The sequence below is a fragment of the Pelodiscus sinensis genome, chromosome 3 (genome assembly GCF_052426305.1).
Source record: "Pelodiscus sinensis isolate ZL-2025 chromosome 3, ASM5242630v1, whole genome shotgun sequence".
Classification (NCBI taxonomy): Eukaryota; Metazoa; Chordata; order Testudines; family Trionychidae; genus Pelodiscus; species Pelodiscus sinensis.
Genome location: NC_143054.1, coordinates 165,989,074 through 166,003,959, shown reverse-complemented (window position 1 = coordinate 166,003,959; position 14,886 = coordinate 165,989,074). Strand labels below are relative to the sequence as shown.

The following is a 14,886-nucleotide window of genomic DNA, read 5'->3' as shown; positions in this document are numbered from 1 at the left end:
AGTGCCGATTTTGTCAGTGCCGCTGGCTTTTGTTCTACCGTTGTGGGTGCTGAATTGGCTCTCAGCGCCATTGGCGTGGTTTGCGCTGCCTCTATGTGAGAGTGGGCTCAGTTCAGACACTGTACAGCTTGTTACACGCGATCATAGAGTCATAGAATAATAGAACTGGAAGGGACCTCGAGAGGTCATCGAGTCCAGCCCCCCGCCCTCAAGGCAGGACCAAGCTCCGTCTACACCATCCCTGACAGATGTCTATCTAACCTGTTCTTAAATATCTCCAGAGAGGGAGATTCCACCACCTCCCTTGGCAATTTATTCCAATATTTGACCACCCTGACAGTTAGGAATTTTTTCCTAATGTCCAATCTAAACCTCCCTTGCTGCACTTTAAGCCCATTACTCCTTGTCCTGTCCTCAGTAACCAAGAGGAAATTAAAGCCTTTTCCGGAAGATCCCTTATTCCTCTTAAAATCAGGAATAAGGGATTTTCCAGAAAAGGCTTTATTTTCTGAAAGATCCCGTCTAGACTGGCGCTTTTCTCTGGCAAAGCCCCGAGCCGGAAAAAAGCGGCAGCCATGTTCATGCAAATGCTGCGGGGGATATTTAAATCCCCCGCGGCATTTGCAATTCCGAAGTGTCTCATTAGCATCCCTTTTCTGGAAAAGGGTGCCAATGTAGACACAGCCAGGAAGTCTGACAAAACATATTTCATCCCCTCCAAAGGGATGGAATTCCTATATACACATCCCCAGCCAAATTCCCTGATAGTCAATGCCACGCAACAACAATCAAATACCCCTCAATATAAAAACACCGCATCAGACAAGGAAGCCAAGTGATTAGATCTTTTCGGAAGAAAAGTATACACGTCTGCTACACTGACTTTACGTATGGCAAACTATTCAGCACATCTCTCCAATCACAACTTTGATAATTATGCAAAGTTGGTGATGCTTCTAGAACATCTGCCAGAGGAGAAACATCAAATTTTGAAGTCAGTGGTAATGGAGGGTTATACTGCCTCGAGAGTGTCCGAGACAGAACAACAAAAATGGCTGCCCATCGCAGGTGAACCATTGCCTGTTACACCCCAAGGCTGGTATAGGGGGCTCTGTCTGTGAGGTGGAGCACTTTCCATATAAGGGCATACAGAATAATTATCTTTCCCTGCTCACTCCACCCACTGCAGTAAAGATCAGCCAATAGGCTGACTCATGGTCAGACCTACTTACTCCACCCACTGCGGCAAAGATCAGCGAATGAGGTGATAAGTGACTGGGCAATAAAACAGGCAGCCGAATCCCCTCTGAGTGGGGAATCACATCGTGTGAACGCCTGACCTGATCACCCAGACACCTTGCACCCCCCACTCTCGAGTTTTACTGAGCATACTCCGAGTTGGTCGACTCGAGTGGAGACAGTTTATGAGCATGTGGCTGGTACTTGTGTTCCTGCTGTCTCCAGAACTGGTATAATACCCCTCCCCCGACATTATCCCCATCCTGATTAATTTCAGTACCCTTGTTGCCTGTCAAGTGACAGTGGGTTAAAGAGTTGTTGTGTTAGTTTACAAATAGTTGTTGTTAAGGTTTTTGACTGTTCTCTTGTCTAAAATAGTGTAAATAGTTAACTTTATGAACAACATCAGTATTAATTCGACTGTTCCCAATCCCTGGACAATTGTTGAGAATTATTGTGACTTAGAAAAGCCCCAGGGAATTGTTTTATATTGTCTGGTAATTTGCTTATTTTTTATTCTGATAATTGTCTGGTGCCCGTGTATGTGACTGAGTTCTCAGTCATTAGGTGTCAGAGTCATCACTAAAATAAAATCAGTTTCCCTTTTGTAACCCCAAGTCGTGGTCTCATTCTTTCCAGCATCCCTTTCGAACTTCGCATATTGCGGGGACTGACAGAAAGCAGCATTGCAAATTTCTTTGGACATTGCAGATGCAGCGGCTCGTACCACCGCAACATCAGTAGCAATGCAATGTTCCTCATGGCTTCAAATGGCATCTGTACCAAAAGATCTACAGACAAAGGTGGAAGACCTGCCATTTGACAGGCAGAGTCTGTTTGCGGCCAACACAGACAAAGTATTGCACTCTGGGAAAGACTCCAGGACTACACTCAGGACCCTCGGCATGTATATGTCACCATACTGCCAGAAATGATACATGCCACACTACAGACAGCGGCCTGCCCCTTATGTTAATCCTAGGTTCAGGCAATACGAAGCTCAGCAAAAAGGTAAACCTTGGCAACAAAGACGATGCCCGCAATCTAACAGAGTGCCCGTCCAGCACAACAACAAACAGACAGTTTGACAGTATTGTCAAGGGACTACAAACCATCCCCATGCTACATCAATCAGGAACCAGAGAGCTATTCCACCATTGATTGTGACCCTTCTAATGGTGGTTCACCATCGCCACCTACCGCTGGGTCTGGGAGTTGATTACATCAGGGTACACTAGACTCCTTCTCTCCCTGCCACTCACCTCTCCCCCGCCCCTTTTCAGGGACCCATCTCACAAGACACTCCTGAGAAAGAAAGTTCTTCGTCTTCTCAGCATTGGGGCAGTAGAGAGAGTACCAGAGCAATTCCACGGCAGAGGATTTTACTCCTGATATTTCCTCACCAAGAAAAAATCAGGAGGATGGAGACCCATACTAGATCTCCGTCACCTCAATCGGTATCTCAGAAGGCACAGATTAAGATGGTGACATTAGCTTCCTTTATGCCAGCGTTGAATATGGGAGATTGGTTTACGTCCCTCGATCTACAAGACACATATTTTCATATCACAATACACCCTGCACACAGACGTTTTCTCGGGTTCACTGTCTTCCTCTGAGGCGTATTGTTACAAGATATTCGGAGAGCAGCAACTTGGTCTTCAGATGTGACATTTGCAAGACACTATGCAATTGATGCCATTGTCCAGGATGCTGCGCTAGCAGCGGCAGTGCTTTCCTCAGTGCAGAGGTCCTGACTCCGATCCCTCCTCCACACACCAGATGACAGCTTGGTACGCACCTACAGTGGAGCACCCACAGGGACAGTACCCGAAGAAGAATGGGAAGTTACTCCCCTTGAGCAGTAATGACGGTTCTTCGAGGTGTGTCCCCCTGTGGGTGCTCTGTAACCCACCCTCCTCCCCTCTTTGGAGTCTTCTTTATATTCTTTATATTTTTCAGTGTGACCCAATTAAGAGGAACTGACAGGAGCCAGACCACGCGCAGCCTCAGAAGGGGCGCGAAGGGTGTGCAAAACCACCGTGCACGTGTGGTCCAGCTAAGCCACGGCTAATGAATCCCTGACCTGCGGCGCTGGGATGAGCCCGACACCTACAGTGGAGCACCCACGGGGACACACACCTCGAAGAACTGTCATTATGCACAAGGTGAGTAACTTCCCATTTCTACACCGGCTCATTGGACACTGTGGATCAATTGCATTTCTTTGAGTTCAGATTCACTAATAGAGTGACCAATCATTTGGCTTCAAAGAGGTTTTTCTTCCTACTCAACCTTGCATTCTTGTTTGTTTTCTGTCTAAGCTGTAAGCATGTGCCTTTAGCTCCTCAACTAGCTGGCCAGCAGAAACTGGCTCAGATTTGGCAGTGCCCAAATTTCGTAAGTAGCTGGCTCCTGTGTCACCATTGCAAAACCCCTTCTTGCTCTCCCGCAAGTCTGCTTTGAGCAAACCTAGGTTAGGTGCACCCTCTCCCAAACAGCACTAGCAGAATAGCCTCTTATAGCAGTGCCTATGATATCCTCACTAGCGCTAGCTGAGACGACTCATTCTGCATGACTCTTCAGTAGGAAGCCAAAATTAAGAGCTTAGGTTCCAACTTCCTCCTCCCCTCTGATGGTGGGCACTGAAGAGTTAACTCAACCTCTCCTCCCCGCCTCCCATGCATATACACCACTGAAGAAAAATTAATAGCTAGCTCTGAAATAGAAGACCCTAAGGACCTGATGTAGTGGCCTATTTCAAGTCCTCTGCATGGTGGCTTACTGGTGGGCCTGCAAGATGCTGACTCCCATGTCAGTGAGGATCCACCCCAGCTCTCATAATGAAACTGACCACCTTCTCCACCTTGAACACCCAGGGCTGTAGGGTGAGTCTCCACAGGTGCCATGTGCTCGTCTTTCTCTGTGGAAGGTGTATCCCGTGATCTTCCTGCAGGAGACCCACACAGCTCCAGCCAGTAAGGTTAGCTAACAACTGGATTGGTGGCATGGGGTGTACTTCAGCCACCTCATCACCCATTTCGCTGGGTGTTCACCCTGTTCTTCCCTGACCTATAGACGAAGATGCTGGGGACTGGCGAGGTCATGGCCATCTGGTGCATGTCCGGGCCTGCACAGAGGGACTAAGGTGGGCAACATCTATGCCCCAAATGCAGGCTCAGACCAGGAGCAATTCTACTGGCAAGTGTCTGCCTTCCTCAGCATCTTGGATTCTCATGAGAGCCTGATCTTGGGTGCCGACTTTAACAACATCCTTGGGGACTGGGATCATTCGTGACTCACAAACTGCCAGGCTACCTGTAATATGGGAGCTCTCGGGAGCAATTCAGAGCAAATTGCTTAAAGACAGGGCTACTTACAACCCAAAACTGGGAGTCCTCCATTATAAAGCACACAAAACCAATCACAAAGAAAACCTCTGTTCACCATACTGGCTAACAACAAGCCATACAAGCAATTCCTTTCTCCAGTTCTCCTGTCACCAGTGCTACTCCTTATATAGATGGGAAGTTATGAAAACCAATCTCACTAAATAAAAAAGGATCTTCTGATCCCAAAGAACCAACCACATTCACAGGTCAATGTATCCTTAGAATCTTACCCCAAAAGCATTCTATTAGCCAGTCCTTTAGAATCTGAAATCTAAATATTTATTCATAAAAGGAAAGGAAGGGTGCATGTTAAATTTGTTAAAGGAATCAAATTACATACAACAACTGCAAAATTCTTGGTGTGGACTTGTAGTGATGATAGAATAAACTGCTACCTTGTCAAATACCGACTCTTAGGATACACCATCAGTCCTTTGTTCCAAGCTTCAGTTCATAGCAAAGATCCTCCAGAGGTGAGAAACAGGACTGAAGACCAAATGGAAGGATTTCTAGGGCCCTTTATATATCCTCTGCCATGTGGAGGGATCCCCATTGTCCTTGCTACGTAAGAGTACAGAAACAATATGGAGTTTGGAGGTACGTGGGCAGTTCACATGTCCATGCATGACTCAGTTCTTTGCCGGTAGATGTCACTGCCAACATTCCAGATTGAAGGTTTCCAGGAAAGTCCGTTCAGTGTAACTGGGTTCCTCCCATGCTTCATTGTCTGTTGAATGTTTCAACCTGAATAGCCTTTCCCAGATATGCTGGCTAGCTATTCTGATGCTGTTACTTCAGGAGCTAACGTGAAATACACACACACAGCTGATGTTCATATCTTCAAATACAAAAAAAAAAAGATACATGCCCACAAATAGTATAACCATAACCAAGAAATCTTAAGCTTTACAGAGACTTCTCACTTGCCCCACTTTGTACTTGATTAGTTGCAAACAGAACAGTGGTTGTAACAATGATCTGAGAGTTCTTATCACAATCCAGTAACATCACACTGCCATGGGCATGCTCAGGGATATCGTGGATTATCACTCCCTAGTGGATGTTTGGTGGACATTTGTCACCCTCCATCCAGATGACAATACCACCTTCATCTATGTCCAGGTGGAGGATGATCGGCCATATCACTCCTGATTTGACAGAATCTATCTGTCCTGCTTCCATCTGGCATGGGCCCACTCCTCAAGTGTCCAACCAGCCCTGTTCTCAGACCACAACCTGGCTTCCATGATGGCCTTCTTCAGATCAGAGAGGCTGATGCCAGCCTATCGGCATTTTAACAGCAGCTTGTTGGAGGATATGGGCAGTGTGACATCCTTCCAGGAGTTCTACCTGGCATAGTGAGGGCACCGGCCCGCCTTTCCCTTGGCACAGTGGTGGTGGGATGGGAGTGAAGTGCATGCCCAGCTCTACTGCCGCGAATACACCTGGGGCACCTGCTGACAGAGGAATGTGATGATGGGGCAGCTGGAGTGACAGTGGGGTCTTGGAGCTGGAGAGGCCTCTGGCTACCAGCCCCAAGGATCCATCCCTCTGGAACATGCCAGAAGAAGTGGGAGGAGCTCTGGATCCTGGAAGACCATGAGACCAGGGCACATTCATTCAATTCCACTTCTACACCCTGGAGAAAAAGAGGGGGACAAATCATGTCACCTTCCTCTTTGTGGAAGATGGTCTCCCTCTCATCAATCTAGAGGAGATGCCTGGATGAGCTCAGGGCCTTCTACACCAACCTCTTCTCCCCAGATCCAGCCAATACCTGCAGGCTGCTCTGGACTCCCAGTCGTCAGTGTGGGCGACAGAGACCAGCTGGAGCTGCCTCTGGCCAAGTTATTGAAAGCTCTGTCTCATGCCCACCAAGAAACCCTGGGCATGGATGGGCTGACTGTAGAATTCTGCCACATGTTCTGGGACATCTTTAGCCCAGACCTTGTCACTGTCTGAGCTGAGTCCTTGGAGAGTGGGGTCCTCCCTCGGTTGTGCAGGTGAGTCATGCTCACCTTGCTGCCAAAGAAGGGGGACCTCCGTGACCTTGGACCTGGCATCCTGTTTTGCTCCTCAGCACAGACTACAAGGTTGTAGCAAAGGCCATCTTACTACAACTGGGGTCCATGCTGGCAAACATGCTCCATCTTGACCTATACCATCCCAGGATGGATCCTTTTTGATAATCAGTATTACAATACCTTTTGTTATATTGCACCGTACGGGCCCAATCTTGGATACTACCGTCACACTACGTCTAGACTGCAGGCTTCTTTTGGAAGAAGCTTTTCCGAAAGAGATCTTCCAAAGAACATTCTTCCAAAAGAGCGCATCCACACTGCCAAAGCACATTGAAAAAGTGATCTGCTTTTCAAAAGATAACGTTCACACTGATTGGATGCTATCTCGCATAAAAGGCCACCCAGAAACAGTTCAGGCAGGGCATTAGGTCAGAAGTAGCTTCCGAGTGCTGGTGCTGGAGCCTAGCAGGGACATGATCTTAAAGGGACCCTGCTGGACAGTCATTTCTCTGCTTCTGCTGCGTACTTGCCTACCTCTTTGAGGAACAGCAAAGCTCTCACTGTGCCTGCTGTGGTAGCCCAGCTTTTTTGGATGCCACAGCTTTTTCCTTTGTGCCATGCAGCCGGAGCTGCCCCTGGGCATGTGATGGCCCCACACGGCCATGCTGCAGTTTCTGCAGCACTTTGTGCCAGCTGCCTTCCTGGTCCTGACTGAGCTTGACTCTGAGCTCATTCTGGGGACCCACTCCCTGGGTGCGGAAGCAACACCCTTGCCACTGCAACCCTCATTGGAGAGGTGTTTCTGGAGGCTGGACACCAGTTTGGAGTGGTGGGACTGGCTGGTCACGGAGTAGTGGGATGACCAGCAGTGGCTCCAAAATTTCTGCATGCAGAAGGCCATCTTTTTTGGAGCTGTGCCCCTGGCTCGCCCCTGCCCTCCGACGACATGACGCCCACCTGCAGCTCGCCATCCCCCTGGAGAAGTGCGTTGCCATTGTCATCTGGAAGCTCGCCAACCCAGACAGTTACTGGTTGGTGGGCAACAAGTTGAGGAAGAGGCATAGGCATCGCTTGGGGGACAGCGGAGGGGGAATGGACATAGTGGGTGGGGGGAAGGAGTGTGGTAGGCAGGAGCAATGATAGCAGCCAGGTGTGCCATCATTTCCTTCATGATGGCACACGTGCTATTGCACTGTTGCATGAGCTGGTCCAAGGCGCAGTTCCGCCACTCTGCGTCCTCCTGGATCTTCTGTGCCAGGGTCTGCTGCATGTCACGCAGAATGCTGACTTGTTGCCACAGCAGGTCTTCATGGGCCTTGGCGTGCTTTCGGGTACCGTAGGCTCAATTGGTGTGGCTCGCCCCTCAGTCCCAATTGAGCCATCTGTGGAGAACACAGAGGAATAAGCGGTCAGTCATCCATGCAGAAGCTGTCCCTGAGACTGTGCCCTCCTCTGTGAGCAGCGACCAACAGTCCTCGAGCCAGAGGAGGGGGATGTCCTGGAAGCAAGTCTCGGAGCGGAGATTCTGCAGTGTCTCCTCCTCGCCCCACAGCTCGAGGAGGGACAGGATCTCTGCTCTGGACCAGGAGGGTGCCTGCCTCTTCGTCCCCCTGGGTGGGTCCTGTGAGCACTGGGGCTGCTCCCTGTGAGGGCCAGGGTGGTCTTGTGGGGCTTGTGGCTTGGCCATAGCTCCGATTCTGGGTGGCAGGAAGAGCCAGGGGGTCAGGGTGCTGCCCCTCTTCCTGCCACAAGGCTTGTCCAGGCTGCCTGCAGCTTTAAGAGAGACCAGGAGAGAGGAACTAGAGAGTTGTGATTACTTTGGATGGAGTATCCTCCAGGGCACCTGTGTTATTTCCTGGAGGTCTCTTCTTTCGAAAGAAAACCCTCATCCCCGTGCACATATGCCTTTTTCCAAACGAGCTCTCTCAGAAAAAGGCTTCTTCCTCATAGAAAGAGGTTTACCACTGTCAGAAAAACCCCTCTGTTCTTTCGATTTTCTTTCAAACGAATGTGAATGCAGTGTGGACGTAATTGAAGGTTTTTTCCGGAAAAACTCTGTAATATAGACATACCCTCAGATATTCTTTTACCCTTTTTATTTGTTTTCAGATATACAGAGCACCCAGGTTTGTGAAGTGTCTATCACCAATACTAAAGAAACCTCTGATACATTTTTATACACTGTATCCTCTATCAAAAGATTATATCCCGCAAGGAGATGGACTCCACTAGGACTTTTCCTTCCTTACTGTTCACACTCCGATGATCATCACAGTAATTGTACATATCTAGCATTTCACAGAATCATAGAATCATTGGGTTGGAAGAGACCTTGGGATGTCATCGAGGCCCACCCCTGCTAAAAGCAAGACCCATCCCAACCACAGTTTGTCAAGCCAGGACTTAAAAACCGCTAGAGATGGAGATTCCACCACTTGCCTATGTAACCTATTCCATTGCTTCTCCACCCTCCTAGTGAAACAGTTTTTCCTAATAACCAACCTTGACCGCCCCCATTGCAACTTGAGACCATTGCTCCTCATTCTGCCATCTGTCACCACTGAGAACAGCCTCTCTCTATCCTTTTTGGAACCCCTTCAGGAAGTTAAAGGCTGCTATCAAATCCCCCCTCAATCTTCTCTTCTGCAGACTAAACAAGCCCAAATCCCTCAGCCTCTCCTCGTAAGTCATGTGCTCCAGCTCCCTAATAATTTTTGTTGCCCTCTGCTGGACTCCCTTCAATGTGTCCACATCCTTTCTATAATGGAGGCCCCAGAAGTTGACATAGTACTCCATTTGAGTTATCGTGCGGTACATATTCTATTCAATGGCAGGTCATGGGGTTGAAAGACAAAATGGAATCAGTGAAGCACATCACATATGCTCCAAAAACTCTACACATTCTATGAGTTCAGATAGAACTATTTTCCCACTTTGGGGAAGCAAAGACACAGAGACGGGAAGGTGGCCTTGCACATGCAGAAGGTCTGTAGCCACTGCCGATCATCCTATCTCTGCACGATGATGTGGTCCCACCAGTCTGAGCTTGTCTCCCAGGAAACAGCATCCCACTGTGTCCAAAGGATTGAGTGTTGGCCACAGCAGCATGAGCAGCAGGACTTGCCTGAGGAGGGCCTCTCGGCCACACTGAGGTTCATCCCCATCCTCCTCCTTATCCTCCTGCTCCTCATCCTCTTCCAGGTGAAGCATCATGCGGGTGCTCTCAAAGTTCTGCACCATGAGGCACAGCATGAGAGCCATGAGCATGGCAATGCTTTGCAGCACTTTGGACTCCATGGTCATAGTGCTGAGGCATCTGTGCAGGCAACCAGGGCATGAAAAGGCATGTGCACTCTGCGTCCCTTTTATGTTGCACTGCAGGGAGGCAGTAGAGGAGTGCCTTCTGGGACATGGCCAAGAGGAGCCCCTGTAAACACTTTCTGCTGATTTGGGGATCCAGTGGACACTGGAAGCATAGGCTGGATTGCCAAGCTCCCCACAATGCTTCCTCACTCTCTGAGTTGGTGTTAGGCTCCATAAATGTGGACGTACTATTATGAAGAACATTCAATTCTTGCCTATGTTGGGGACATGGACCCTTGCCTTCTCAACATTGTGTGCCCAGAACTCACCCAGGCTTTGTCTACACTGCAGGGTTTTTGCACAAGAAGTTTTTTGCGGAAGAGATCGTCCGCAAAAACTTCTTGCACAAAATCACGTCCACACCTCAAAAGTGCAATGCAAAAGCGATGTGCTTTTGTGCAAGAGAGTGTCCACACTGCATGGACACTCTTGCGCAAGAAAGTTCTGATGGCCATTCTGTGAATGGCCAACAGAGCACCTGTGTTTTTTCTGATAGGCTCTTTTTGCACAAGGAAACCCCTCTTGGGCGTCCACACACATCTTTTTGTGCAAGAACTCTTGCACAAAAAGGAGTTATTCCTCGTAGAAAGAGGTATACCTACACTGCAAAATGCCCATGGTCTGCCGTTTTACTGTAAATTTTCTTGCACAAAAATGTGCTTGAGGTGTGGACGATCCGTGGGTTTTTGTGCAAAAACAGCTATGTAGTGTAGACATAACCCCAGAGTAGATTTGAGCTCATCTTGTAGTGTAGACAAGTGTAAGTTACTTCCAACTTTCTTCTCAAATCCTCCATCTACCTCTGTTCCTGTTACTGCCTGCACTCTTTTCTATCCAATGTTCCATAGAATCATGGAATACTAGGACTGGAAGGGACCTCAATAGGTCATCAAGTCCAGTCCCCTGCCATCACAGCAGGACAAAGCACCATCTAGATTATCCCTGATAGATGTCTATCCAACTTGTTCTTAAATATCTCCAGTGACAGAGACTCCACAACCTCCATAGGCAATTTATTCCAGTGTATAATCACCCTGACAGGAAGTTTTTCCTAATGTCCAACCTAAACCTCCCTTGCTGCAATTTAAGCCTTGCCTTATAATACTTAAATGCACATATAACACCTTAAATGCACATATAATATGAAATATTACCAAACTCCTCCACTTGGTCTATACTTAGCACATTTATTTCTTGTATTATCACAGGTCCCACAGTATTGGAACTGTTGGCAAATGCTGAGTTTTTTATGATAAGTATCATGGACAAATATATTGGGGGGAAGAATGCGTTTCTAGGGGTGGAGGAAGAGAAAGTTGCTTTCTTTCAGAAGCAGGTACACAGCCACTTTATTCTAAAATCCAAATGTATTGCTAAAGAAGATGCTGTGCTCATGACCCAGGCTTGCAATAGTTCGTGGTTGCTTTGGAAATTGTCTTGTAGGCTCATAAGTTCCTGGACCAGGTATTTTCTATAAAAAAATGAAATAAATAAGCAAGGAAGTAAATACAGGAGATGTGTGTACAATAAAGACCACTATGAACCATTAGTAACACTGTAGAAATATAATATGTATCATTATTACTACTCATAATATTTGTGTTGCATTAGTTCCTAAGTCCATTAATTGGGGTCTGGCCTCATGGAGCGAGCAAACAGATAACACCTAGCTCTCATTTATCACTCTTGTATTTGTCAAAACACATTGCAAAGAGGGTAAATATTATGATCCTTATTTTACAGATGGGGAAACTAAGTCACAGAGCAGTGACATGACTCACCCAATCACCAAGCAGGCCAGTATCAAGTTGAGAATAGAAACAAGATCTCCCAAATCCCAATTCAGTAATCTATTTTCTAGATCCTGCTGCCGCCAGTAATAAAGAGCTGGCCCAGAAAGAGCTTACAAAAACACCTTTATAGTTTAAATATTTGGGAAACAGAAGGTTACACTAAAAGCCTGTTGTTTACTCAGAGCTGTATAAAAAGCCCTTGGGTCCTGATCCTGTTTCTCAGAACTGCTTGAGGTTTCATACAGGGGAAACCTAAGTCATAAGGATTGAGATCCCAGTCATTGGCTGGAATCACCTTCAATATGGATTCTGGACTATAACCATAGAATAAATTCTAAAAGAAATTTTTGCAACTTCAAAATCACCATCTCTTACTGAATGTCAAGAATTGAACTCATGTCTCTATGTATATTGAACTTTTAACCAATACTCTCTTTTAAAAAAACAAAATAAAATACTAGTTTAGTTAAAAAGAATTGGCTGTAAGTGTGTATTTGGGATAAGGTCTGAACTATTTATTGACCTGGAATCTAGTATGTCTGATCCTTTTGGGATTGGTTGAACTTTATCTGACTTGGGTGTCTGGATGGAAGCCTGAGGCTTTAAGGGAACTCTGTTGTTTGGACCACTGATTAATCAATAAGGTAATACAGGCATTGTTTTGTGCTGGGTTGATAAATACAAATATTGGAATAAGCACCAGCTTTGGAGATCGGTGGTCCCATTTCTTGTGTTGCACCATAATTGAGTGACCTCACCTGGCCCACCTGACCTCCAGTTATTACACAATAAGATTATTCAGATCAGTGTAATAAGAAGTTTGCTAACCTGGCCCCTCAAAAAAAGCTTATTAACCAAACTGACGTAGCAAACCTATTCCACATAGGCCACCCCATAGCTGGCAAAGAAGTAGGATGACTTTGTGTGGCTCCCCACTAGGGCTAGATTTACTCCAATGGCTGAAAAGGGAAAATATTCCATAGCTCTAGCTGCTTTCCAAAGGCTTTTTTTGTAACTAACATTCCTTAAAGTGTGTTCTTTCTTAAGTTCAAAATCCTACTTTTCTACTCTTTACTAATTTGTCAGTGTGATACTTTTTGTAAATGTTGCTTTAAACACTGCATGATTAATTTCAGGCAGACAACATACCCTGTAGGTTGGTTTATATTTCAGACTACTTACTGAACGGATTGGCTGCAACCTAGGTATTTTGGACTGGAAACACGAAGATACAGGATGAGGTGGTTTCCCCTTCATTTCATAATCACCTGGTCCTGGCCCTTCTTTCTACAACACAACCAAAAGTGGATTTCTTAAAGGCTCACTCCCAGAATCTGGAACAGTTTATAGCTTTTCTTCTCGTGTCAAATTAAGGTGCTTACATATTTTGCCTGATTATAATAATTCATCATGTTATACTACACAGAGCAGATGTACACATATATACAGTTTCTCTGCCATGGTCTTTCATCCTCCAGCAATAGGGGAGCTGGTTCCTATGTCAGAGAAGATGAGCTCAAATGAGCCAATTAAAGAAGCCAGGTCTACACCTAGTGCTATAAAGGCCTGTCAGAAGGCAGGCAGCAGAGGAATGATTGGAGTGACCTAGTGGTTCCCTGAGAGAGGGTGTAGATACTCAGGGAGGTAATCCTAGGGCTCGTATGCCAGTAGAGGAGTAGAACTAGAGCTGCCTGAATGAGAACTGGTCCTGAGAAGGCAGCTGGTTGGAACTGCATGCCGATATTGTTTTTCTGAAGATGTACATTTGGTTGGTGCTGCCTAAGAGCATGTATGTACGGTCTGTAACATGATTTCACTGGTTTGTAGCCCTCATATGGGAAAGCAATGAATCATAGGGTCTGCCACTTCAAAGGGACTCAATAGCTGTGCTGGGAGAGGTGGTCTAAGTTTCTGGGCCCAAGCCTTTGGGCTGTTGGGTCTGACTAGTAAAACGGGTGTCGGAGAAGGGGGTTGTTCCTGGAACTGGGGCATAGCCACAGATGGGTCTGGCTGGGCTGCAGCCCATCCATTTGGCATCTACATACACTCAGTTTGGGTGTGGAGCCCTGCATCCACAAGCTGGGACTCTCAAAACCCAGTTTGGTGTCCATCCCCTCTTGCTGGAGTTGTGTGCTGCTGCCCTGGGTAGCGTTGCCATATGTCTGGTTTCCTACTGGAATGCAATTTCAAAAGGGACCCAGCAGCTCCAGTCAGCACCACTGACCAGGCTGTCAAAAATCTGGTTGGTGCAGTCAGGCCAAAGCAGCGTCCCTACTTGCCTTGGCTCTGCTCTAGCACCAGTTCTGCATCTCTCATTGGCAGGAAACTGCAGCCAATGGGTGCAGTGGGGATGGGGCAGCACATGGAGCCACCTAGCTATGCCTCTACGTAGGAAACAGAGTGGGGACAGGCCACTGCTTCTGAGAGATGCTTGAAGTAAGCATTGCCTGGAGCCTGTGCCCCAGATCTTCCTCCCGTGCCCAATCCCCTGTCTCAGCCCTGATCTGCCTCCCACCCTCTGAACCTCTCCCAACCCAGAGCAGCCCCACACCCTTGACCTCCTGCCCCAGCCTGGTGAAAATGAGTGAGTGAGGGTGTGGAGAGTGACAGAGGGAGGAAAAGATGGAGAGACTGGGGCGGGGCCTCAGAGAAGGGAAGGAGAAAGGGTGGGTTTGGTTTTATGCAAGTAGAAATTTGGCAACTCTGCTGCCCTGGTCTCCAGTCCCCATGCTAGCCCTGACCAGACCTGCTTCCACAAGGTGCACGCCCTACTGCTGGGACTGGAGACTGGGGCAGCAGTGCATGGTATTGGCAGGAGAGGGATGCAGTCTGAAAGGGAGTAAATCATGCCATCTGGGGGGTGAGTCTGGGCAAGGCTAGTGCTGGGGCCAGAGACCAGGGGAGCAACACAGAGAGTGAGCAGTAGGACACAGCAGGACAGGCAAAACTTGAGCCCTGGCAGGGTCCCCCTCTGTCATGATTATGAGGGTTAGCCAGCAGCCTGGGGATTAAGGGGTTAACTACACCTAGCCAGGTGGAGTGACCAGTAGGAATGTAAGTGGGACTTTCAACCTG

At 47.5% G+C, this 14,886-nt stretch overlaps 1 protein-coding gene across 4 annotated transcripts in view; it reads right to left on the bottom strand.

The window, feature by feature from the left end:
• Positions 1–11,185: 11,185 nt before the first annotated feature.
• STPG4 (sperm-tail PG-rich repeat containing 4) overlaps positions 11,186–14,886 on the bottom strand; it is a 40,613-nt gene continuing 36,912 nt past the window's right edge. For 3 of the 4 annotated variants that reach the window (XM_089777495.1, XM_025185855.3, XM_025185857.3), the window contains 2 exons: positions 12,994–13,098; positions 11,186–11,489 (listed from right to left, as the gene is read on the bottom strand). In XM_089777495.1, the coding sequence (XP_089633621.1) occupies positions 11,373–11,489; positions 12,994–13,098 (222 nt within the window). In that variant the 3' untranslated portion in view covers positions 11,186–11,372. The remainder of the gene's footprint in view (positions 11,490–12,993; positions 13,099–14,886) is intronic. The other variant, XM_025185856.3, reaches the window with a different exon arrangement.